At 36.1% G+C, this 27,487-nt stretch overlaps 1 protein-coding gene across 1 annotated transcript in view; it reads left to right on the top strand.

The window, feature by feature from the left end:
- ESF1 (ESF1, nucleolar pre-rRNA processing protein, homolog (S. cerevisiae)) overlaps positions 1 to 27,487 on the top strand; it is a 76,520-nt gene that overhangs the window by 45,882 nt on the left and 3,151 nt on the right. The window contains 2 exon segments of the mRNA XM_012640423.1: positions 14,786 to 14,907; positions 17,883 to 18,017. Of these exon segments, the coding sequence (XP_012495877.1) occupies positions 14,786 to 14,907; positions 17,883 to 18,017 (257 nt within the window).

Here is a 27,487-nt window from a genome sequence, read left to right as displayed (position 1 = left end):
TCTTTGGTTTGATAGCAAAGTTTACTCCCACTCTGGGACCATATACCATATTTCCTGTGCTCTGAAAGATTTGCCAGCCTTTCTCAGTGTCTTTTCAGTTGGACCACTGTAGACAATTGTTCACTGACTATATTATTATACAATGATAATTTTCAGCTTTGAGATCCAAGGTGAAGCTTGAACTGGTAGCAAGGCAAGCTGCGCATTTTCTGGTTTTGTGTGGGAGGAGCCCTGTATTAGTCCTTACATATGGACAGCATTTGCCTGATGTAATCTGCTAGGGGAAGGGAGTGTGAGGGTATTTTTCTTCCTCACTTTAATCGTTGTTCAGAGTAGGTGGGATAGCTCTTATCAAATGAGAAGTCTGTGTAGGACTTAACAAACTTTTCCTAAGCATCTTCAGCTTAGTTTGTCACAAAATATATTTCATTTTAGGATCACATTGCTCCTTCTTTCAGTAGAAACATTGGGAGATTAAAAACAATTTTTTTTTTTTTTTTTTTTTGCAACAGGGGTTTGCTCTGTTGCCCAGGCAGGAGTGCAGTAGTGTCATCATAGCTCACTGTAACCTCAAACTCCTGGGCTCAGGTGATCCTCCCACCTCAACCATTTGTAGAGACAGGGGTCTCACTATGTTTCCCAGGCTGGTCTTACATGCCCGGCCTCAAGCAATCCTCTCACCTCGGCCTTCCGAAGTGCTGGGATTACAGGTGTGAGCCACCACGCCCGGCCACATTAAAATATTTTAAAGTAATTTATTTATACACATAATTTTGATCCAGAAGAATTACATCTAAAAATATCCTTTGGGGGAGGTAGGGGAAACTTGCAATTATTGGATGTCTATGATGTATCAGGAACTGTTCTAGGTGCTTTACCAACAACGTTACATTAAAATCTTCAAAGTGGGCCAGGCACGATGGCTCATGCCTGTAATCCTAGCACTCTGGGAGGCTGAGGTGGGCGGATTGTTTGAGCTCAGGAGTTCGAAACCAGCCTGAGCAAGAGCGAGACCCCATCTCTACTAAAAATAGAAAGAAATTAATCGGACAACTAAAAATATATAGAAAAAATTAGCCGGGCATGGTGGTGCATGCCTGTAGTCCCAGCTACTCAGGAGGCTGAGGCTGAAGGATCGCTTGAGCCCAGGAGTTTGAGGTTGCTGTGAGCTAGGCTGATGCCACGGCACTCTAGCCCAGGCAACACAATGAGACTCTGTCTCAAAAAAATAAAAAAATAAAAAAATAAAAAAATAATCTTCAAAGTGGTTAGTGCCCCGTTTTGCAAAAGAGAAAACTGAGACACAGACTTCCTTAAGGTCACAAAACTAAGAAAAAGAAGAACTGTGATTCAAACCTTGATCTTTCTGACAGCAGAACCCATTTAAGAACTTTAAAGGGTATTGCCCTAGGTTGCTAATTAAATCAGAGGCCTGAACTTTTAGTTTAGTGTTCTTCCCAATCTGCATGTGTTTATTGTTATTTACACAAAGATGCACAAGACCCTCAGTGAATTTTACTTGAAAATTTGGGAGAATTTTTATTTAAAAAAAAACGATAAGCACTTACTGGGATGGCCCAATTTGTGCTATTATAGACATCTCAATGTGTGAGAGAGCGTTTGATCCGTAGCCACGATGTCATGTGTGAAAATCCTGTCTTCTGATTAATAAGATGCTCTGAAAGTTGTAAAAAGGCAAGAAGAGGCTTTTGCATATTTGCCGTTGAATACTGGAGGCTTCTAGGCATGTATGTTATTAGTTGGCATTTAAGATTTTGAGATCTTTTTGAACCCAAGGAGTGTTTGGCCTGTCACAAATTTTTTTAGTAGACTCTGTCACCAGAGAATTTGTAAGAATAGAAATAGCGCTTGCTAATAAGACAAGCCATGAAAATAGTCAGATGCCACCTAATGACATTTCAGTCGATGATAGGACTACATATAATAATGATGGTCCCATAAGTTATAGTGGAGCTGAAAAATTCCCATTGTCTAGTGCCGTCATAACACAATGCATTACCTTTTCTGTGTTTAGATACACAAATACTTGCCATTGTGTTACAGTTGCCTACAATATTTAGTACAGTAACATACTGTACAGGTTTGCAGCATAGGAGCAATAGAGTGACTATACCATACAGTCTAGGTATATACTAGGCTATCCCATCTCTGTTTGTGTAAGTGTACACTCTAAGATTTCATAATGACAACGACAGATTTCTCAGAATATCTCCTGTCATTAAGTGACACATGACTGTATTGAAGTCCTGAATTTTGAAGTTACTTTGATTCTTCGTTACGCTGATTCTATGTTTTTTTTTATGTTGCATAGAGGACATTGCCAATGAAATAACCAGAGTTAATTACAAATACTAGAAAAGTTGAAAGAGTAAACCTTAGAGGATTACCCTAGTTCAGAGATTCCCAACTAACATGCCACCAGTGGATGACAAATTTGCTGAAATATTGATCCCTTTAACCCTTAGGCTAGCCAGAGCTCCCATGCTCTTTTCTTCTCTGGTTGCTTCCTCCATTTACTCCAATGTACTGTACAAACATTATCATTTTCTCTGTCTACCATATAGGAAAACAGTTGGGAAGATTATGCTTTCCTAAAATTTATTTGCAAAGTCTTTTTAGAAGAAGTAAGAATGGACCAGGTGTGGTGGCTCATGCCTGTAATCCCAGCGCTTTGGGAGGCCAAGGGCAGGAGGATCACTTGAGGCCAAGAGTTCAAGATCAGTCTTGGCAACATAGCCAGACGCTGTCTCTATTCAAAAAATAAATAAATAAAAAGTAATAAGAATGTATGGTTAACTTATATATAAATTCATCAGAGTAAATGTGGAAGAAAATACTTAGATTGCAGCAAGAAAAATCTAGATTGAATTTAGATGTAACTAACTGTTATAAAGGTTTTTAAATATTGAAATGCTAGGGAGGTTGAAGTATTTGTCCTTTGATTTTTTGTAGCAAGGAAGGTTTTTGGTTTTTTTTGACTTAGAAATGCCGTTTTGGTTGTACCCTAGCCTCAGTATATCCTTATATATTCATAGCTTCTGTGATCAGAAACCTTTCTAGGGAGGAAAACAATTATGGGCACCACTGAGTTTAAGCCACCAATTTACAGATGGATTTTTCAAATGCCATGTATAATTTCGGACCTACTTATAATGAAATTTGGAACAACATTAACAGTTTACTGTGATGATAGAACACATAAGACTTAAAGTCAGAAAATTTAGGTTTACAGTACCTATCATTTTGGTGCGCATTAAATGTCAAAAAGCAGGTGGAAGGCAGTTTAGCACAGTTATCAAAGAGTAAACATTCATTCACTATCTTTTTTTATTTTTACATTTTGTGAAAAAAATCATAGAATAAAAAATACACACAATGTGTATATACAGTTTTAAGAAAAATAATAAAATGAACACCAATGTACCCATGTCTGCAGTCCCCTATATGATTTCCTAATTACATTCCCCTCATTCCCCTACCAAAGGAAACTATGAAACCACATTTTGGGTTAATCATTCTCTTTCTTTTTTATGTAGTTTTACCACAGATGCATGTATCCCTAAACAGTCTATATTTAGTTTTGTTAATTTTGAACTTTATAAAAGCATCCTCTATGTATTCTTCTGTCATTTGCCCTTTTCTGTTAAATATCTGGTTTTGAAAGTTATCCATATCTGTACATGCAGATATGGTCTGTTCACTTTAATTGTTATATAGAATTACTTTGTGTAAATATATCACAATATATCCATTCTATTGCTAGTTACTATAAATTATTACTATTATAAACAATGCCTTTGTGGATATTCTTAGATTTGTCACATAGGTATAGATGGAATTTCTTGGATATATGTAGAATTTCTTGGTTGTGGAGCATGGTCATAATTACCTTTACCAGGTCATGCCAGATTGTTTTCCCAAGTACTTGTACCATTTTATACTCTCACCAGTAATGTGAGTTCCCATTGCTCTTCATTCTCATCTTTAATTGTTATTGTCAGGCTTTTGAGTTTTTGCCAGTTGAATATATAAGTATTGGTATTTCATTATCATTTTAATTTGTGTGTTCTCAAATATTGACTGAGTTCCTACTGTGTGTCAGATTCTGTTCTTGGCAGTGGAGATACAGCATTGAACAAAACAGACAAAGGTCTGGGCTTCAATGGGCCCTACATTCTCAGGTATGGAGGCTGGGGAGGGGAGAAAAGGAGTTAGTAAACAAGTAGGTAAAATATATACCATCTTAGGTGATAATTAAAGGCTATGGAAACTAAAGCATAAAGCCCAAATGGGAAATAGGAAGTTTAGGGATGGGAGTGGGTGGCAATTTAAATAGAATAGGAAAGTCAGGAAAGTCTTCATAGAGAAAATGACACTTGAACAAAGACCTAATGGAAATGACAGTGCATACCGCATGTTATCCTGGGAAAGGGCATTTCAGGGAGAGGAAACAACAAATGCAAAGGCCCTGAGGGGCAGCCATTTCTGATGTGTCCAGGAATAATAAGGAGGCAGATGTGGTGGAAAGAGAATGAGCCAGGGCGAGGAAAGTAGAAGATGAGGTCAGAGAGACAGCCAACTCATGATGGGTTTGTAGACGTCTGTCTGGATGGACTTTAGCTGTTACTCTATGTGAAATGAGAAGTAGAAGTGATGTGACCGGACTTTAGTTTTTAAAGGATTTCTCAGGCATTTACCTGATTTCTAATGAGGAAAAACATTTCTTTGTGTTTCCTCATCTATGAAATGTCTATTCATGTCTTTTGACCATTTTTATTGATTCATAGGAGTTCTTCATATATTCTTGGCTGGTGTTTTATCAGTCATGTGTTTTGCAGATGTCCTCTTCCTGGTTTGTAATTTATCTTTTTACTCTCTTTATGATGTATTTTGAAGAACAAAAATGATGTGGTTGAATTTATTCAACTTGTCCCTTTATTCTCATGTACCTCTGGTGTACATAATCGGATTAATCATAATCCTTGGATTAAGGCCCTCTGCTCATTGGTCTGTCATGGCCCTTTATTTATTTATAAATGAATGAATAAGTGAGCCTGCCACCTACTACAAAAGTTACGGTAACTTACATTTACCTATTTGGTTTTCCCCTGCCTTTCCATACCTGAGGAAACCATCTAGATTTCAGTGCTCATTCCTTTGCTTTCTATTGTATATATAGTTTTTAAAAAACATTCAACTGACAAAGATTGAACATATTCAAGGTACACAGTGTGATGATTTGATAGATGTATACATTATGTAATGATTTACCACAACCAAATTAATTAACACATTTATCACCACCCATTCTGTATATTAGATCCTCGAACTTATTCATCTTATAATTGAACATTTGTATCCCTTGACCAACATCTTCCCATTTCCCCCAGCCCCCAACCCCTGGCAACCACCATTTTACTCTCTGCTTCTGAGTTAGACTTTTTTAGATTCTACATATCTGCGAGTTCTTACAGTATTTATGTTTCTGTGTCTGGCTTATTTCATTGGACATAATGTCCTCCAGGAATCATCCATGTTGTTACAAATGGCAGAATTTTATTTTTTGTGACTGAATAATATTTCATTGTGTATATGTACCACAATTCCTTCATTTATCTGTAGATGGACACTTAGGTTGTTTCCATATCTTGGTTATTGTGAGTAATGCTGCAGTGAACATGGGAGTGCAGATATCTCTTTAAGATACTGATTTTATTTCTTTTGGATATAAACCCAAAAGTAGAATTGCTGGATCATACGATAGTTCAATTTTTATTTTTTTTGAGGAAACTACATACTGTTTTCCATAATGACTATATCAATTTACAGTCCCAGACTAGTGTACAAAATTCTCTTTTCTCTACACCCTCACCAAGACTTGTCATCTCTTCTTTTTCATAGTAGCCATCTTAGCAAGTGTGAGGTGTTATCTCATCGTGGTTTTGATTTGTATTTCTCTAACGATTAGTGATGTCAAACACCTTTTAACCATTTGTCTGTCTTCTTTGGAACACTGTATATAATTTTCTCTCATTTGTAAATACTCCTAAGAAGTGTGGGTGCATAAAAGGAATGAAGTGCTGATACATGCTACAATATGGATGAGCCTTGAAAATACTTTGCTGAGTGAAAGAAGCCTGTCCCAAAAGACCACATATTTCATGCAAAATATCCAGAACAGGGAAATCTATGGAGACAGGAAGTAGATTAGTGATTGCTGGGGGAAGGGAGAGACAATAGGGTTTCTTTCTGAGGAGACAAAAATGTTTTACAATTGTGGCGATTTTGCACATATCTGTGAATATACTAAAAGCCATTGAATCATATACTTTAAATGGGTGAATCATATGATATATGAACCATATAAAAGTTGTTAACTATGGTGGGGAGAGTATGGTTGTGTTTGGGATTTTTAAAATCTTTGGGACCTGATTTTTTTTTAACTAACATCATATTGCTAAGATTTATCTTTATTTTGTGTAACTGTACTTCATTCATTTGATTTCTGTACTGTAGTTATATATATTCATTCTTCTGTTTGATACACATTTCAGTTCTTAGGTGTTTAGTGTGGTGAATCATGCTGTTAGGAATACACACACACACACACACACACACACACACACACACACACACACACACACACACACATATATCCTAGTACTTGTTTAAATTTTTCTGGGTATTTACCTAAGAGTATTTATGATTGCTGGGTTATAGGATATGTGAATATTTGACTTTATTTATTTATTTGTTTAAAGATAGGGTCTTGATCTGTTGCCCAGCCTGTAGTACAGTGGCACAATCATAGCTCATTGCAACCTCCAGCTCCTGGCCTCAAAGCTGCTTCAGCCTCCCTAGTAGCTGGGACTACAATTACGAGCCACCACACCCATCTGAATTTTCAACTTTATAAGTGTGGCGGTATTAATTTACAGTCTCACCAGCAGCACTTGATTTGCATTTCTATTACCAGTGAAATTGAACCATATATGTTTCCTCCTTGGTGAAATTCTAATAGATGTCTTTTGGCCATTTTTCTGTTAATGCTTTTCCTGTTGGCTTTTAGGAGTTCTTTGATACTAATCTTTTGTCTTTTGTAGGATAGCAAATACCTTCTAGTTTATAATTCTCTCTTCCTCTTTCTCTCTTCCTTTACTTCCTTATATCATCTAATGAACAGGAGTATTTGATTTTAATATTGTCAAATTTATCTTTTATATTTAATTATTCATGTGTTTTAGCTAAAAAAGCTTTTTTAAAAATTTTTTTTGTTGTTATTTTCAACAACCTCTTCCAAATGAAGAAAGCTGTTTTTATACAGATGAGGGTAATGTTCCCTTTTATTTTCTACTAAAAGACTTAAGATTTTGGACATTTAAATCCTTGATACATCTGGAGTTAATTTTTTTATATGAGGTAGGGATCCAGTTTTATTCTGTGCACATAGAAAATCTTTTTTATCCTAGTCTGTTTATTAAATAATCTCTCCTTTCCCCTTGTTAATCTGACATTTCACCTCTGTCATGTTCCAGAGTTTCGAAACTGTATCTGTTGTTTGACTCTCTGTTTTACTGGTCATTTAGTTAGTTTGCCTATCCCTAGACCATTGCCACACTCCCTAAAACTGGATGAAGAGCACTAATGACCACCACACCTAGCCTACCTCTAGGCTAGTTGGTGTGAGGATTCTGTGAAGAAACCAAAACATGAACCAGCAACAATCGTTGAAAGGGCTGCAGCATGCAGTATCCTTGGGGGAGAGCCAGGTTTCAGTTAGAAAAAGAGGATGGAGAAAATGTTCAGAGATATAATGAGCTTTGCTGATAATATACTGTGAATTCCATAAAATTTAATGGTAGAGAGTTGATGGGGGGCAGGTATGGGCAGAGGAGTGGGTGTGCAGCTACCTTCTGGGGATTAGAACATGGGATATTAAGGGGAACCTGATGATAAGGGACTTTTTATGGTACCCAAAATGAGTAGGGATAAAGAGCATGAAGAGATTATTCCTGGTGGGATGATTCCTGAAGGTAGATTGTGGTGGTGAAGCTGTGAATATTGAGAATTAGGGAGGGAAGGGTATTGGCTAGTATTGGGTATTGGCCAGTCCCCCCTCTTAATGGTAAAGGGGTAAATTTATTGTGAGCTCGCAAGGCTTCTTGACTTCCATTGACAGAGGTGCAAGTGATGAAGCCAATGTGACTAAAGAGCACACTATCTTAATCCCTCAGAGCCCACTTTGAATCCCATCAGGACAGGTATGGCCTTGCTCTCCCATGCTGTCTTGGATACCTTGCTTTTAAGATATTTTCATTGACTTAGGTGTTCTAGAGTTGCACTATGATGTATCTAGGTCATTTTTGTTTGTTAGCTTTAATCTTATTTGGAATTAATTGGGTACCCAGAATCCTGAAGATTAATATCTTTCATCAGTTCTGAAAACTTTTGAGCCATTTCTCTTAAAGTATTATATTTTCCTTATGTTCCCTTTTTTTTTCTTCTGAAAATCCTATTTGGTATGTGTGGTGCTTTCTCACTCCATATCTGATAACTCATATTTTCTGTATCTTTGAGTTTGTGTAGCATGCTGGGTAATTTCTTCAGTTTTTTTTCTTTCAGTTCATTAATTCTTTCTTCACCTCTGTCTAGTGCGTTGTTTTATTTTTTTCCAAGTTCATCTCAGTTTGATAGTCTGATCTTTTAATTTCCTCTTCTGTTTTTAAATGTGCTGATTTTGTATTCTGTATCTGATAATTCTAAAAATTATAGTCTTTTTGGTTCTTGTAGTTTTTTGTTTCTGCACACTCTGTTTTATAGTGAATTTTGATTGTGATCTCATTGTTCTTGGATCTTTGTTTACTTATGGGAATCCTTAGAAGCCTAGGTCAAAAGTGTTCCTTTTAGAGAGTATTTGCCAGGTGCCTAACAGCGCTTCCAATCCAAGACCAATTGAAACTAAATTTTTGGATTGGAGTATTTTGGGCCACACAAGTAGTGTGAATTCCAGCCACAAACCCATGGATTTGTGGGCTTGTGGTTATAAATTCTCTGGGGGAAAAATATATTTTTACTTCCCTTGTTCTGCCCATAGCCAAAGCCCAAAGAGGCATGTGTTCCCTCTGAGTTGAGGGGGTAGGGACATCACCCACTGAGAGCACCCTTAAGCACAGTAGTTTCTGATGGGACCTCCCACCATGATCAGGCTTCATACTCTGTCTCCTGCCTCCTTGGCCAGCAGCCCGTTAAAACCCAAGATCCATACTAGACCATAGAAGATCAGAGTATGTCCCCAAGGAAAACCCTTCTAAGCTATTTTACTATTTGTGTTTGAGCTTTCTTGTTGTGATTGAGTCCAAAAAATTCCCTTTGTTTCCTTATATCTTGGCCATTCATTTAAAAGTTTTCATTTATTTTCTACCTTGCCTATAAACATGTGTAAAAATAACAATAGAACAAGTAGTTCTTAGTCCTCTTTGCCATAAACTAATTAGCTAAATGGCTTCACCAGACTTGGCCAGAATTTAGTCTGTTAGTACTAAGACAGCTTGATATTATGTACATTGTGATTACAAATTACTTGAAAGGCAAAGAAAACATACAAATAAAGTACAGGCAAATACAGGAAACAATAGCTCCCTAATGAGGTCCAAATGTTGTCTTATATTTGAAGTCAGCTTTTTAAGAATATTTGATTCTAAGAAGCAGGGGCAGCTCGATTTACAGTAAACTGAATATACTTACAAATGGAAGGCATTATTTCAAGAGAGAATAAAAGGAGATTTGGAAGAGGTGAGAGGATAAGCTCAAATTCAAGACACATGTAAAACAGTTCCTACCCAGTGAAATAGGTTTTAGATAGTCAACAACAAAAAGTATTAATCTTTGCTCATTCGTTGCATACTTTGGGTGTATCTTCTATGGATACTTCATTGAATGTTTTGGGAGATACAGAATTAACAGTTGTATGAGAAACAATTCCCAATCTAGCAACTTGCCTATGCTCTCTTATTAGCTATATGTGTTGTTTCCATATGGTAGATATAACAGTATTAAATGCAGCCAAAGAGCATCTGTTGGCTCAGGCTGATTGGTAATTTTTGCTGCTTACTATTGTTTGTAAGGCTAGTAGTTATTTTACTTTTTAATTTTTAATTTTATGCATTGTTGCTCCTCGTCCATAAGGTTGGGGAAAAATTTGACTCATTTTTCTTTTCATTTGCTCTTTTATTCAGCAGACATTTATAAGGAGTGTGCTACATGCTAGGTACACTTCAAATCTTCATCTTTGTAATTACAAAGTTGATAATTTGGCTTATCCAGTATGTTTTAAGTATACCCTGTGTACATAGTCACCTTACTTTACCACAGAGGAAAAAAAATGGCACTGGCAAAGATCCCCTTTACTCATCTGGACTAAGTATTCCTGTGACCGCTGTTATGTGAGTAAATATGTCCTTCTCCCCAGATCCTTTGGGATAACACGCCAGTTTGAAGGGGTGTCTTTGGCAACAGTGTTCCTTGGGCCAGTTCGAAGGGATGTCTTTGGTGACAGTGTTCCTTGGGGCATGTCTGGTGGTTTTCCTCTATAAATTAGCTTTGTACCCAGAGTGGATTCCAGGTTTGGAGTTCTGGTGACACTGGTGGTAGCTAGTTTCATTTTAAAAGCTACTTCTGGAATTGAGTGTTACACAGTCTGATTTATAACATACAACCATAAAAAAAAGATTGAGCCATAAGTGTTCAAGAATATTCTCCATAGATCCTAAATCCTCATTTAAATAGAGTGCTAGTTTCAGCCTATATCAGAAATCTTAAAACATGCATTGTATTTTTATGAACAAAGCCAATTGTAGTACCTAGTGTAGTTATTTCAAGCTATTCATGTCCTGCCCTCTGAAGACTTCAAATGTTTCAAATGAATAAGGTCAGGAGGAATATATGCCCTTATTTTATAAGGACTTTGTAAGGATATTTAAAAGTATTTTAGTATGTATGCAAACTGCCAAAATAATTCTGAATGGATTGTGCTTCAGTTATTATTGTCATAATTGAGTCATCTGTGTTCATAGTTGACTTTGAAAGGGGTTTTTGCCTCTTATTTATTTGTAGGATTGTTGATGTTATTTTTAACTAATTCGGCAGTCCTTAGCTAGACACTTAAAATTTTTTAAAACAAATTTGTGCAAAACTAAAAAAGTTTTAATGAAGTTGTTTTTCAGTCACATAGTGGCTGCTCTCAAATGAGGCTAAAACTGTCTCTGAAGAATGTTCTTGTGCATATGCCAAGAGGCTTCTGGGATGGGCATATATTTAAGAACTTGGAACATAAACAACTGTGATCTATGGCAAGAGATTTAAATGACCTCATGATGACAATGAGAACAAAGCATTTTTTAAGTTATCATGATGGTGTGTTAATTCATTGCAGTGTGTTTGTTATTCTACTATTTTGGTGTATTAAGTGAGAGCCAGGCAAAAAAAAATTAAGACTGTATTTAATTGAAGATACTATTTCTTTATTGTTGTAAACCAACTAAGTACCAAAAAAGTTTCCTAAGAATAAATATTTAATGAATTATTCTGTAGCTATAGGTTCTTTTTTTTTTTTTCTTCCTTTTTTTAACCACATGAACCACTCGGATAAAGACCATTTATTTAAATCTTAAAGTTTTGATTCATTTTCTGTTGGAGAGAATATGTTCCAAACATGAAAGATCAAACAGTTGGCTTAAAGTAAGAAAGCCTCCCTAAAGACAGATCAATTAAGTGTTTATTAAGTACTTACTATGTGTCTGGCACTATGCTAAATATTAGGGAATATGAAAGAAGGTGACTTTAAGCTGCTTTTGGTCTAGTTGGAAGAAAAGGCATACTCAGATGAAACTTATAAAGTTGGAAGACATGTAAATAAAATAATACCACTTATGTGATACAAACAGTGACATAGCCCTTCTTTTCAGAAATGACTTCTAATCATTGTCTAGACCAGTGGTTCTGAACTAGAGATGATTTTACCCTTCAAGAGAACATTTGGCAATGTCTAGAGACATTTTTGATTGTCTTGACTAGGGCTACTGGCATCTAGTGGATAGACCAGAGATATTGCTAAATATCTTACAATGTACAGGATAACCCTTCACATCAAAGAATTATCTGGTCCAAAATGACAAGAGTGCTGAAATTGAGAACCCTGATGTAGAACCTATAAATGTCAGTGCTAGTAAATTTTGAAGTTGTGGGAGATGGGTTCTTTTCTTCCCCTAGACCTCTTCAGCCACTGTTGTTTCCTTGAGGCTCTTAGATCCTTATACAGAGTTGATCATTGGGTATTCATAAACTCCCTGAACATTGTAGACAAGTTTATCCAGTACAGTATTCCAGGGAAAGAGTCCATAGCTTTTATTAAATTCTCAAGGTATCCATGTCTCCAGAAAAAGTTCAGAAACATCAGACCAAGCATGGTGTCTCATGCCTATAATCCCAGCACTTTGGGAGGCCAAGGCAGGAGGATTACTTGAGGCCAGGAGTTCAAGACCAGCCTGGACAACATAACAAGATCCCATCGCTACAAAAATAAAATAAAAAATTTAGCTGGGCCCACAGCTACTCGGGAGCCTGAGGCGGGAGGATTGCTTGAGCTGTCAAAGTTGCTATGATGGTGCCACTGCACTCCAGCAAAAAAATAAAAGACCAGTGTTGTAGTCACTTAAGAGATAACGCAGAACCTTCCTTAACATGTGCTGAGCTAGAAATAGAATTTAAGTTTCAAGGATCAAAATTAATCAGAAAATAATTTTTTGGTTAAAAAATATTGATACTAACGTAATATTTTGAAGCAGGAAAATATGTAGACTAAAGATTATTATTTAAACATCTAGTAATATAATACTGTACTTTTAAAATTTGAGACAACTGATTATGTGTTGACCTACAGGCATAATGTATAAATTATTTTATTTTGTCATTAGAAATCAATTTGCTTTATCAGAATTTGCTGCTTTTTCCCAAATGAAGACTCCAGTTTACATTTCTTAGGTGCTATTTATCTGTTGAATCATTCAGAGATCTGGACATGGTTTTATATAATATACATTTTTCCTAAAAGCTGTTTAGTAAAATAAATTATGTTTTCCTCATAAAAAATATTTTTGAATGGAAAGTTGTGTTTCTGATTTGGCATTTAATAGATCAGAAACTCTAACAGCAGTATGTCATAAAAACAAATCTTACATAACCTTGAGTGTAATTTAATACTTTCTAAGTTGTAGAAATTTGGAGATTAAGTCTTAGGTTAAAAACCAAGGAAGGTACCTTACAGATCATATATTCCAGCTGTTTCAAACTGTGTTTTTTGGGGGCTCAAGGCCCAAAAGCACCACTTTTAGGTTGCATATTTGGACTTCTATTATACTAGATATTTCGTTAGAGAGGGGAAATAGGTACATGTGGGAGGGAAAGGTTGCATAGTTCTGATCTAAACCATTCATTTTGCAGATAAGGAACCTAGGCCCAAACCTTTAGATTTTATTTTGGGCTATACATTTCTTCATTGTTTAGGTCAAACCAGCATTTTAGATGTATTTGGTAATAGTATAGAGGGTGATCTAGGAGTTCAAATTCTAGCTGTGCAGCTTTCTACCTGCATGTTCTTAGACAAGTTGCTAAATGTTCTCAGTCTCTGTATACTCATCAACAAAAAGAATTATAATATTTTTAGGATTGTTTCCACTTCCTTAGAATTTATAATGTATCTGGGAAGATGATCTGGATTAGCCATATCTCTCTTTAAAAGAGCATCTCAAATCATTCTATTTATTATTTTTAAATGGATTTTATTATGTCATCTAAATATTTGAAGCCCCACCCAACCATGTCCTCCAAAAATACTACAAAATAAAATAAACATCTTTATTATCAAATAATACAGCACGCTATTTACATTTCATTCACTTTGGCAGTAGTGAGGGTCTTCGTAGACTGATAGATCAGCATTGGGGGTTTTACTCCCACCTTCATACCCCTCTTCAGTTGTCACATAAGACACCTAGAAAGAAACACGGATCAACAGCAGCACACTATAGGAACAAAGACCTTTAGAGATGAAATATAAGAGCAAATAGCAGCATTGGAAGAACTAAACCATAAAAAGGAGAATCTGAACTTGGTGGTCCTTTTGATCTTAACCATGTAGCCTCACAGAGTGCTTAAGGAGAGATTAAGAATTCTTTTCTCATGGGGTATTTCAACTGGGATTGCCTTATTAAACAGTTTTTGTTAAAAACCTGTAGTTCCCAGGGAACACAGGCTTTCACTTGGATGACAGAAGCAAGTAGAGATAATTATGTTAAAGACAAGAGAAACCACTTGTTTTTTGCTACCAAAAAAAAAATTAATTAGTAGTCATATCCCGAGAAGATTTTATACCAGAATTTTTCTTAGAGGGTCAAAACAACATAGAGAAACAAAGGTTGAGCTTAAATAAAGGATTTTTCCTTAGTGGCTTGACTATTTATCAAGTTACTGGGTTTGTTTGTTGATTGATTTTGATTTTATTTGGTTAGGTTTATTATCGTTTGTTGTTAGGAAATACAGCTTTAACGATCCCATGTCACTCTGTGATATTGGGGTGTTACAAACATTCACTATTGCACTTACCTTGTTACTCTATTACATATGTGTAAATTACTTTTGTTTTTTATAAATTAGACTTTTAAGTGATTGAAGGACATTTTAAACTCAACTATTTGGATTTTTTCCTCAGGTCTTAAAGAAAGTGCAGAAGAAATGGTCAAAAACAAATTGGAAGGAAAGGATAAACTGACCCCTTGGGAACAATTTTTAGAGAAGAAGAAAGAGAAAAAAAGACTGAAAAAGAAACAGAAGGTATCAGTGTTAATTAGGACCAAATATTTATTGAATACCAACCATGTATCAGAAGGTACCGGGGGCTGGGCACAGTGGCTCTTGCCCGTAATCCTAGCACTTTGGGAGGCTCAGGCAGGAGGATTACTTAAGCCCAGGAGTTTGAGGTTGTGGTGATCTATGATGATACCACTACACTACAGCAAGAGAAACCTTGTCTCAAAAAAAAGAAGGTACTGGTGCTTGGCATCATTATTACAAAATGTAACCATTCACTGGAGTAGACCTTGTTATCATCCCAGTTTTACGAAAGAATTCAATAGGTTAAATCTTTTCAGCAAGACCACATAATGGTGTGTACAAAGCCTGTTAGGAGTCCAGAGCCACTTTATGCTGCACCCTAACATTTTACATCTACATGCTACATAAATGAAATACATAATTTAGTTGATGTCTAGTTATAAAGCAGTATGATTCTGTTCTGTGTTTTTGAGGAAGAGACGTTTTTACTTGAGGATATAGGCATATAGGGGTTTTTAACATGAGTGAAATTATGCTATACATTTCTACTTCTCAACCTGTATTTTTGCAGTATTATCATATGGCTCTTTTAACATCTATTGTCATCAAATCCCTTTATCAAGAGTATTTCCTCTGTGTTAATATTGGAAAATATGATTTGATTACCGCTGTTCAGGGGATAACATCTTTTCCAGAGTTAGAATCCTTAATAATAGCAGAGACCACTTATGGTTTTTCCTACTAAAAAAATACTCTTATCTGGTCACTGAAAAATGCAGCATTCTGGCAGGGGTGTCATTGCCTTACAGTGTTATTACTGATAATCACAAAATTTTACAACTTGGGGAATCTCAAATGATTAATGCTAGTCCAACTATGTTGTTTTATAGTTGTGGAAAATTAGGTGACTTGTCTGAGGTTATGCAGCATGCCATTCTCCAAGCTGAGACCAGAATCCACACTCTAACTTCAGTGTTCTTTCTACTGTACTGTACTGTTTATACTGTGTGAGCTTATGGTGCTTATGGTACAGCTATGACTTTTAGTGCTGTAATGGTAGAGGACTGCAAAGTTGAATGATGGAAAGAGTAGTTTTTGTACTTCTACTGTAATCATTGTACGTAGAAATGGATAGTAAAATGGAGAAATGGGGTAAGATCCCTACCCCCGTTGATGTGCTACCTTTCTTCTTCCCTAGAAGTTCCTTTCAAACTAAGTAGGCAGTAAAATATCTTTTAAATGGAATAACTCCACAAATGGTTAAGCTATCAGTTTATTGGAAAATTTTCAAGTGGATCTTTATGGAGTCAGTAAAGTAAGTAGTCACTCTGAGACTTGTAGCAGTTTTGTTGTTTGATTTTCATTTACTAGAAGCTTTGAGCTTATCTTGGGCTTTTACTTTTTCCCTTCGTTGGTCTAAGTCTCATTTTGTCAACAGTATTCAAAATACAATTGTTGAGTGTCCAGAGTGTTCTAGACTCAGTGCTTTGTACTGGACTTGATGACTCCAGCAGATCCCTTCCAACTCCATAGGTTCTTTTTATATAGAAGAATTTCAAGAATTTTCTAAAAGTTAAAAATATTTTTGCCCCGTTTTTAATTCAGTGACTTCAGTTTTGATACTGAAAAATTATTACTGAAGAAATGAACACATGTTTATGTGCCATGGTATTTGGTATCTTGACCTAACTATTATTTAGATCTATAAAGCAGTTAAAGAAATGTGTGAGCAGATATGTAGTTAATAATTTGCATTAAAAATATTATGTGACTGCTGAATCCATATAATAGTTTGTTGAAAAAATTTTTAGAAACGCTTGCTCTTAAAAGGATGTTAAAGTCAAAATAAATATTCTTTAGGGCTTAGTGGGTCTTTTTGCATGCACGATGATGTTTAGCAATAATGCATTCTAAACATTTTTTTTAAAATGACTTAGAAATGTTTTAGATTCCTGGAGATAAACTCAATCCGGTTAGTCTGATCTTAGTTCATATATGTTCTGTTTATTTTATAGGCTTGATTTCTTAATTTAAATGTACTAATTTAGTAGACAGTCTATTCAAATTTGATTAGGAAAAATGTAACCAATAGATTTACTTAAAAATAGCTCAGCAGTTTTCAAGGGTGGGTTATAGATAAAACAAGATAATTTTTTAAATTGGCTTATGAGAACAAGGGTTTCATTACATTATCATTATTTTTGTATATGTTTTAAAATTTCATTATAAAAATTTTCTTTAATTAACCAGCAAATGAATTGCTCTAATAATTTAAGAGATAACATACAGTGTACTCTGTCAGGCTGTTGATAGTCACTGTCATTTCTCAATTTTATGAGAGATAAGGCCATCTCTCTCCACTGATCACCCATCTAAAAGTATTCTCCTTTGTATGTCTGCATCACTTTATGTCTCTTCTAACACTTTCCATTTTGAATTACTGTTACTTATGTATATGTTTATGTGTCCAATTTCTTTTAATAGATTATAAAATTTTTGAGGGCAGAAACCATGTATAACTTGATTTCTCCTAAAAGCCCTACGTAGTTTCCTGCATTTATTACATATTTCATAATTATTTGTTTAACAAACAAAATAATGAGTTAGGTGGGAGTTGTTTGATAAACTGATCCATTTAAAAAACTAGTTTAATTTTAGACTGAACTACTTGATTTAAAAGAAATACACATGATTTGTCTTCACATACATATATTATTAGAATAATGAAACTGTACGTATTTTTGCATTCAACTTTAAGGCTCTTGCTGAAGAGGCCAGTGAAGATGAACTTCCCTCCGATGTTGATTTGAATGACCCATACTTTGCAGAAGAAGTTTGATAAACTGATCCATTTAAAAAACTAGTTTAATTTTAGACTGAACTACTTGATTTAAAAGAAATACACATGATTTGTCTTCACATACATACATTATTAGAATAATGAAACTGTACGTATTTTTGCATTCAACTTTAAGGCTCTTGCTGAAGAGGCCAGTGAAGATGAACTTCCCTCCGATGTTGATTTGAATGACCCATACTTTGCAGAAGAAGTTAAAAAAATAGGTAAGCCAACCCATTTTGGTAGTTTTCAATGGAATCTGAAGAAAAAGGTGAGATGAGTGGAAACAATATACACTAATTATTCTTTTAAAATTACTAGTGTTTGTGTAGCTCCCTTAGTGGCTTATAAGCAAGTCTTTCTTGTGGGATACAGTCCTTGATCAGATTGGGAAGGGTCGGCACGCCCCCTGTTTTATTATAGGAGACTTCGGTAATGTGGTTAATTTAAGTTTCCTGGGGATGCCTTTCTGGGAAGTATCCTTAGAGCCAGTCAGATTGACTCTATAAAGGATAAGAGGAAATAGAAAGAGGAATAATTACTTTATTATGTGCTTTCACTGCTTTTTTTTTTTACAATGCACCTACTCTAGGTCTCTCTCTGCAAAGGCTAAGAAGAATTACAAGTATGAAATCAATTTTTTTATATGCTTGTGTCGATATATGTATAATTTTTAAAAATCTATACGTGAAGTTATGTAAAAGCTTTTTCTGCTCAAATATATAAAACACATCAATATTTCATTTTATCCCTTTTGCATTTATTCTGCTTAATTATAGCTAAAAGCCAGCTTCTCTTGCTCCTCTTTTTCCTTGAATCCCTAAATCATCTTCCTATGTCCAGGGAGCCTTGTTTCCATTGTGTATGCACCACTCATTCTTTGCTGAATGCTTTCATTCTTACCTTTTTGGTATGTGTGAATGTGTTTGGTAAGGCTCAGGCCATACTTGCTAAGTTAGTACAGAGCCACTGTAAGCACTTTCCATTTGTTCTCATGCATTTTGCCTTTCCCTAATCTTTATACCACACACATGAACCCCAAAAGACTTGCTCCTGGAGCAACTCCAAGCTGGCATTGTAAAGAGAAGGATTTTATGAAGTTTCCCTGCTTTTTATCCCTTGTGACTAGTGGGCCAGAATAGTTCTCAACAGGAAAGTCAAAATTGCTCAAAATTATTTCCTGGTTGTTATAGCTTTTTAGCACTGACATTTTATTGATGAAAAGGAGATCAAGATTAATAAAGTCTATTATAGGACGTGAGATTCTTGGGAATTGGACAGAGAAATGGAAACTTAGCATATTCTGCTTTTTATCATACCTGAGCGGTCATTTCTAGAAGATGATGGATTTTAGCCTTATCCTCTGGTTTCAGGAAACCAAATTTATAATGGAGAAATGTGGAGCATTATAGTTTCCTTGTTCTCTATCCAAAGTGCTTCATTTGGCATGTGAAGTCTGGTCGGATTGCAGAACTTAGGGTAGGATTCAAAGAATAACTTAAATGATTTGATGGCTTGGGGTAGCCAGTTTCTTGGAATCAGCGCGTTTAAATTGTGAGTAAGCTTTCTGTAAAGTTAGTATCAGAAGTTCCAAGGAAAAAGTTTTAGATAAAATTTGCTTGCTTTGAATTTACTTTTTATTTCAGAATGCTCCCTAGGAGTAATTGTTTCTATCTAGGCTTAAGGTGTTTGTTTGTTTAAGGAAAAAGAAAAAGGCTGAGAATTTTTTACATAAAATTTAGGACCAGAATAATATCTTCCCATGTTGGCTTATTCATTCTATCAATAAATATTTTGATTGCCTACTGGACATTCTCCTAGGCTAGAGTTACAGCAGTAATAATACAAGCAGCATTGCATCCTGCAAAGAGTCTAGTTTTAGGAAGACATGCTAGACAGATAAACAAGTGAGAGTATTATGAAAGAATGGTAAATATTTCAAAGGAAAGAAATAAGGTGCAGTATAGAGGATATACCTAAGAGGAAGCAAGGAATAAGGGAATTCAGTTTACATAGGGTAGGCAAAAAAGGCTTCTCTGAGATAGAGACATTTGAGCTGAGACCTATAAAATGAGAAGGAATCAGGCATAAAGAGCTGGGGGAAGAGCATTGCAGGTGAGGGAAAAGTGGATAGGAAGACCCTGAGGTGAGAAAGAACTTGTGTCATGTTGGAAGAATTGAAAGACACCAGTGTGGCTGGAGCATGGTCATAGAGGGAGTTGGTATGAGGACAGGCTAGAAACACAGGAGGAACTGCCCCTGCAGGGCTTTGTTGTCTCAGCAACAAATTTAAATTTTACCTTACTGATAGTCGAAAGCCACTGAGTGGTCTTTAAGCAAGGATGTGACATAATTTGTTATGTATTTTAACGTGTTACTCTAGTGCCTGTGAAGAGAACAGATTAAAGAAAGGCATTGGTGAGGGCTGGGAGACTAGGCTTTTGCAGAGGTCTAGACAAGAGATGATGGTTGTTTAGCTGGCATGCCAGTCATGGAGCTGGAAGGAGAAAAGAGAATGGGATTCTAGATATATTTTAAAAGTAGACTTGCTAATGTATTTGGATCAGGAAAAAATTTAGCATAACTCTTAGGTTTTTGGTTTGAGTCTGTGGGAGAGTGTCCTTCCATTTACTGAGTAGGAAGGAATGTGGGAACAATAATTAGGGCTGGGAAGTAATAGGTCCATTTGGGATATAATTGCTTTGAGATGTCAGTTGGATATCCAAGTGGAGGTGTTTGGTTGGCATTTAGATATGAACTTGAGAAATAAGCAGAGAGATTAGAATACAAATTGTGAATCAGTAGCATATAAATAATGCCTCAAACCATGGGACTGGAAGTAGAAAGCATTGATAAAAGGATGTGGGATTAGACCCTGAGCTCAGGAGAAGCCTACGTGAAGGCACTATTACTGTGTCACACTAGAGGAGGTACTACTTGGAAGGCTGGGAAATGCTTATGACAGTGAGAAGGAGAAGCCAGGAAATAGGGAAAAAAGTATTAATTACCATAGTGTCCTGTGAGCCTAGAGAGAAGACAGTGCTTAGAGGAGAGCTGTGATGGATTAAATCAGGTGCCACTAGGCATACAGAGAAGTGTTTTGCAGATACTTGGTGAGGTGCAGGGGTCACTGGGTGGCCTGAGATGCAGATCTTCAGTAGATTAGTGTAGGTCAAAGTATGAGTGAGAGGAGAGGAAGTAGAGACTGAAAATGTAGATCATTTTCCAGAAGTTTTACTGTGAGTTGGAGCAAAGAAATGGAGCAGTGCCTGGTGGGTAAAGAGAAGGTTGTTTGTTTGTTGAAGTATGAGCTTTTAGGGCATTTTTTTATCCTCTTGGGATTGCTCCAGCAGAGAGGTGATTGAGATAACAGAAAATGGTAGAAATAAAAAGGAAGTATTAATAAAGATAAATTTGTATATTTGGCGGCAGGAAGATGAGGGATTTTCCTGTTTGGTTTATGGATCTATACTGTTTGTTCATTCATTTGCAGAAGTACGGATAATCTGGATTTGCAAGTAAGGTAAGGACCTAGAAACAGATCATTGCAGAGGAGGGGGAATTTACTGCCTAAATGAATTATCAGATTTAAAGGACATGTTCTAGTCAGGATAGCTGAGAATGGAGAAAGATGGGACATGTAAATCTGAAGGCCAAGCCAGACATAAAACCACAGAATGTTCAACAAGGGCAGGGGTAGGGGAGGCCTAGACAGAGAGGGAGAGAACCAGCTGAGCCACACAGGCTGGTCCACAAAAGGAACATGACCCTTTTAAGTAGTGCTGGATGTGGCTTTTCATAGGCACAGTGCAAAGCTATGTGCCCTCATTCATTTCTTTGTTCATTCAGTCAGCAAATAATTATTGCATATCAAAATTACCCAGTCCTCCCATATTACTTTCAGCATTTATGAGAAGATATTTAAATGTACAAGAATGATACAGTTCTTACCCATACTTTGTATTTTGATCCGACTACCTAGGGTGTAATTAGGCTTTCAAAAAAATATGTATGTTAGATGTATATCATGTATATGCTCAAATAGGTGGGTTTAATGAGAAATTTTTGCTCAATTTTGAACTCCCCCCCCCCAGGAAAAACTAAATTTGTGCTTAATAATATCCAGAAGATATAAAGAAGAGTAAGTATTGAATGTTAATTTTTTGTACTCATGATCCAGGAGGGCAGTTTAGAGACATAGAATCATGCTTGTAACTTTAGGGAAGTGGATTCTTATAAGGAGGTCAAAAAGAAGTGTAAGAGTTTTTTTTGTGCCCTCCAGATATAAAGCTTTATAGTAGGTATTCTTATGGAGGCTTGGACTTTGGTTCAAAATTCACCAGTTTGTAATATTTTTAACGTAGATATAAAGTAATCTAGGTGACATGATATTGGTATATTAATTTATCACCACAGTATTGCCTTCATTATTAATTTGTCAAGACATGTTTTGGATTTTAGTACATTGGAAGTGAAAATAATAATTACAGACTCTCGTTTCCAAAATATTTAAGATAAAATGAGTTTGCACCAGTGTTTGGAAGGGTGTGTAGTTCAAGTTCCACAGTTGAACAGGCCAAAGACATTATAAAGCAGATGTACTTGGGTACATTTATAATACCTTTGCTCTAGGCAGTCCCATAGAGCTAAACTTATACACCTCTCAAATGGAGGAATTGAGTTCATTGACTGATGCCAAACCTGGTGTTTGGCTCAGATTAGGAGCCAGTGTGAGTGCTAGAGATCTTTTATCATTTTTTCCATTTTTTTCCCTGAACTGCTAACTTAGTATCAAATGACAGTTTTGAAAATATAATGTGCTTTTAGGATGAGTACATTAATGAAATAGAAGTGAAATAAAATATTGGAAAATGTGTTTATTGCTATCTAGTTACATAAACTCTTTAAGAAGATTTTGAAGAAGTAGGACTAAAATAAAATATATCACTATTAAAATGCACCCTTTGTCTTGACAGCTTTAGGTATTTGATAAAGCGCCATGAAAATCTAATAATCTGGTACTCGTATTTGATTCATTCAGCCAGTATGTCGAATGCTTACATAGTGTACTGTTTGTATGTTGTTTTACAGCTACTGTTTGTATGTTGTTTTACAGCTTACAAATGCTTCTGTATGGATTGTGTCTTCTAATCCATACTTCAGCCCACCTATACATAAGTAAACTAAAGCTCAAAATACATAGTTGGATTGCCCAAGGACCAGTTGGTAGCTGGTAGAATCTGAATTCTAGTGGGCTTGCCTTTATTTATTGTAATTTTAAAAGTACATTGTAAAGACCAGAGCCAGTGCAGGGACCCACATATGTAAGAGCTGGACATGAGAAACTGCTGGATTTCTAAGCAAAACCAGAATGTCTTGCCCTAGATGGAGATTAACAGACTGTATTTGATTGTGGGCAAGTGATGCAGGAACTTTCTACAAAAAAAAAACAGTGAATCACTAGGGGCTTAGCACTCCCATCTGGTCAGTACTGAGACCATATCTGCCCTTCAGTGAACACTCTTAGCTTCTCTCTTACATGAAGTGCTCAGCTAAACCCTTTAGAGGAACTTTTTTATGGGAAACAATTCTCTGACATTACAAGTAAATGGAAAATGGAATTTCCTTTACAAATATTCCTTTTACAGATCAATTGTTTTTATAACACTTCGTTTTCCATAGCTTTTTTTTTTTTCGCTTAAGGGAGTAGTAGCCTCAGTAAGCATTGTTTAGATTTGTTTTAACTATAAAACTCTAGTATCTGATCTGGAGTCTCCGTCAGCATTTGACTTACTAGAATCAATCCGTATGTGCTTTTTGCAGCAGTCCCAGGAGATGTGGTTTCTTAATTTGCCAAAAGATTTACTGAAAAAGAAAGATAACATTTTAGAACAGGAATTTTCATTTCCATAGTACTTTATGTCTAAACTAAGTGTAAAAACTTCCCAGTCAGGAAAATGCTTTTTAAAAAAAAATAAATTAAGATGTGTCCTCTTAATGTGATCTTGTTAACGGTGCAGAAAGGGTATCTATGCATTATTTCTCTTTTGACTAACCAGTTCAGTCTAGCACATGGCAAATTCTTTGTAAGCAAAAAAATTTTCGTCTTGCTAAAACTGGATATCATTTTTAGCCTTGACTGTCTTGGAGGGTTTTTTTTCTTCCTTACTATAGTCTTTCTTTCAAGTTTATTTTTATGACTTTTCACCAGGTTGTTATAAAATCTAGAGTAATTCATTGTGGGCTCTTTGAAATTATTTTCCACAGCTGTATCTCCTTTATGTGTTAATCATATACAGCCTGATTGTTCTCCATGCCATAGAACAATTTTCTGTATGTGTCACTTGTCCCTTTATTTCAAAACAAGCTCTTGACTTGAGAACATAGGAGTAGAGATGAACTTAGGGAATGGGAATTCAGACCCTAAAAAGATGGAATCTTGATAGTTACATGTGTAAATACATACACATACTTTAAGACAGAGAAAAGGTTATAATCTTAAGGTAGTTAATCATTCCAGGAAAAACATTTCAGATAGGACCAGTGAAGATTTTCACTTTAGGGAGAAGGACTGCGTATGATAAATATTTCTCCTTGGAAGTACAAAACAAATGCCTTGGCAGCACTGATGAGTGAACCTGGCAGCACTTGTATGCTGGCATATTCTCGCAGCTGGGCATGTGTACCAGAGAGCTGTACATGAGTGCAGCAGGGTCCTGATACACACGGAGCAGTTTCTAAACCCTCTTTTGACTTTAGGCTTTGCTTTCCCTGTTAGTTGCAGTTCTTCAACCATCATATGTATTCTGTGAATTTAACTTATTATTTCACAACAGAAAGCATTTTAAATTGAAAGGGCTGTTACAGGAAGAATGGCATTTGATAGCGAAGGAGTATAGGTGTGGTTACCAGTAAAAAGCCTGAGCCGGAATGCTTAGGTTTGAATCATGATTCCATCACTTACTAAACCTGAGACAAATAACCTCTCTATGCCTTAGTTTGTCATCTATAAAATGAAGATTATAGTAAATATATAGTAAAATAGTAAAATCTATCTCATGGCATCGTTGTAAGGATTAAGTTAATTAGTAAGTGTAAATTGAATAGAACAGTACTACTGCCTGACACATGGTAAGTGTGACGTTTTACTTTAGAGACTGTGTGGTTTCTCTGCAATGGAAGGACAGAACAGTCTATCCAAAGAAGACAGTGTCTAGCAGTTGACAGAGATCGACATTGTTCAGTAACATTCTAGAGTAACAGAGCTGGGCTTTGTAGATACTGAGCCTCTTACTCTTCAGACTAATCTTTCCTACTTCAGTACGCTGACACCAGCTCCCTTTGTGCCCCTCCCGTTGAAATGGGCACAAAAAAGGAAGAAAAAATCTGGCATCAGCATGATCACTGAGGAATGCAAGACATCTATCTCATATATGTATAGTTAGACTATAACAACAAGAAAAGCAAGCACTTATGTAGCAACGTGTGCCAGGCATTAACTACACTCTTCACATTTACTGATTCATTAAGTCCTCACAATAACCGTGTAAGGTAGGTACCATTATCATAATCTCCATTTTACAGTTAAGGCTATAGACACAAACTGCCACAGCTAGAATATGGTAGAACCAGAATTTAAACCAAGCCAACTGCTCCAGAGTCAAATGCCCTTTGGCACCTGTACATTACTACCTCTCATTCAAGATGAGAGCATCTCTCAACATCTTACGGTATCCTGAGGTCCCTGAGTCAGAAAACACTTATATGTAGCAAATGATTTGCATCTGTTTTAGTCTTGAATTACTGATCCTTAATTGATATTTAATCTATTTATTTGCAATGCTGAAGAAAGGATTTCTAAAAGTTCTTGGAAATACATGCTTAGAGTTTTATTCTTTGGGCAAAAGAGTGCTCAGATAGGCAGTTGGAGTTCATGTTTGGAGTTGAGAAGAGTTAGGGCTAGAAATTTTTTAAAAGTCAACAGTAATATAGAGAAAGTATTTGAAGCCATGAAACTGGATGAAAGAATCTTAAGAGTTAGCATAGATAGAGCCAAAGGTTGAAGGACTGAGCCCTGAGGCCCTATAATATTTAGAGGTCAAGAAGATAAGGAAGAACCAGCAAAGGAACCTGAGAGGGCGTGGCCAAGGAGAAGGGAGAGGGCAGTGGCTCAGAGGCCAGGTGGAGAAAGTACATCAAGAAATAGAAAATGTTTTGGTTGGTTGTTTTTTAGTTTGTTTTGTTTGTTTGTGAATATTTTGGTTTGTGTTTTGTTTTTTACATTTCAAAACATTTTGCTTTAGTTTATTAGAATACTTTCTGAGAAGAAACTAAAACACATTTGACTTTGTCTGCTGGAGTATACATTGTGTGAACTCAATGATTACATTTTTGAGGGTATCTGGACATTTTTTTTTACAGCCCTTTTCCAGTAGAGATTTATCTTCGTTCTTCTTCATGATGGACTGATCCATCACATTCTTTAGCACAAAGCAAGGCAGAAAACTTATCTCAGATTCAAGGGGTGGGGAAACAGACTTTACCTGTTAAAAGGAGTGATAGCCATTGCAAAGGAGTATACATACTGGGATGGGAGAAATCTGTAGCCATTAACTTACCACATACTAAATAATTTTAAGAAGGGGAATCAGATAATCTAAATTTTTATAAGATCTCCCTGGCTATTAAGAGGTGAATGGATTGTACTGAGACATAAGAAGTAGAAGCATCTGGTTGGTTGTTTTTGAGAGACACTATTAGGTTTGTACTGAAGTGAATGATCCTGTAGAGAGGGGGAAATCATATGATGCAGGGAAGAAACTACTGAAATAATGTCCGTAAGGTGGTAAGAGGAGATAAGATCCATTATACGAGTCAAGGGATTGATTTAGATTGTAGCATAGATGGTTCATCCATGCAAGTAATGATGACCCACACTTACACGGTGATTACTGTGTGGCAGGCACTGTTCTAAGCACTCTACCAATATTACTTCATTTGATGCTCACAACAGCCTTATGTGGCAGGTAGGCTTATTATCTCCATGTTATAGGTTGAGTACATTGATGCACAGAGAAGTTAAGTTAGCCCTCTAGATAAGGCCTCTAGCTAGTCCATGGTGACACTAGGATTTGAACCCAAGTATTCTAGCTCCAAAACCATTATCTTGCACTATACAGCACAAACTTGTTTAAAGTTCACTTTTGGTTGTTTCTGTGTTCTTAGCAAAATAGGAAATAAAGTCATCAGCTGAGATCAGGGTAAAGTTATGTGAGTTTTGGGAGAGGGGAGAAAGTGTGCCATCTTCCTGCCTCACCTCCTCTTCCACGCTCTTCACCTTTTCTCCACTGAGCCTCACAGGCCTTCCTGCTGCATCTCGATCATTCCCTTCTCCTGCAACGCTCTTCCGGTATTCTCACATCTTGCCTCTTCACTTTATACAGGTCATTGTTTACGTCACCATCTTGGAGAGGCCTTCGTTAAATACCCTAAGCAAACCAGCCTCCCCATTCAATCTCCAATCCTTTTTCCTGCTTTACCCATATCCTTTCCAGTTAGAAGGTAGACTCCATGAGAGGAAAAGTTTTAACTGTCTTGTTCACTGCTTTTATCCCCAGCACCTGGAGCTGTGCTTGCATATACTAAGTGATCAGTTAATATTTGTGAGATGGATGAAATAATTTTCTTCTGATTATTGACCATTTATTTTTGTCTGAATTTTCTATTCTGTTTTTAAATGTT

The sequence above is a fragment of the Propithecus coquereli genome, unplaced genomic scaffold (genome assembly GCF_000956105.1).
Source record: "Propithecus coquereli isolate 6110/MARCELLA unplaced genomic scaffold, Pcoq_1.0 Scaffold153, whole genome shotgun sequence".
NCBI lineage: Eukaryota > Metazoa > Chordata > Mammalia > Primates > Indriidae > Propithecus > Propithecus coquereli.
Note: the sequence above shows the minus strand (reverse complement) of the source record. Positions and strands in the feature narration are given on the sequence as shown.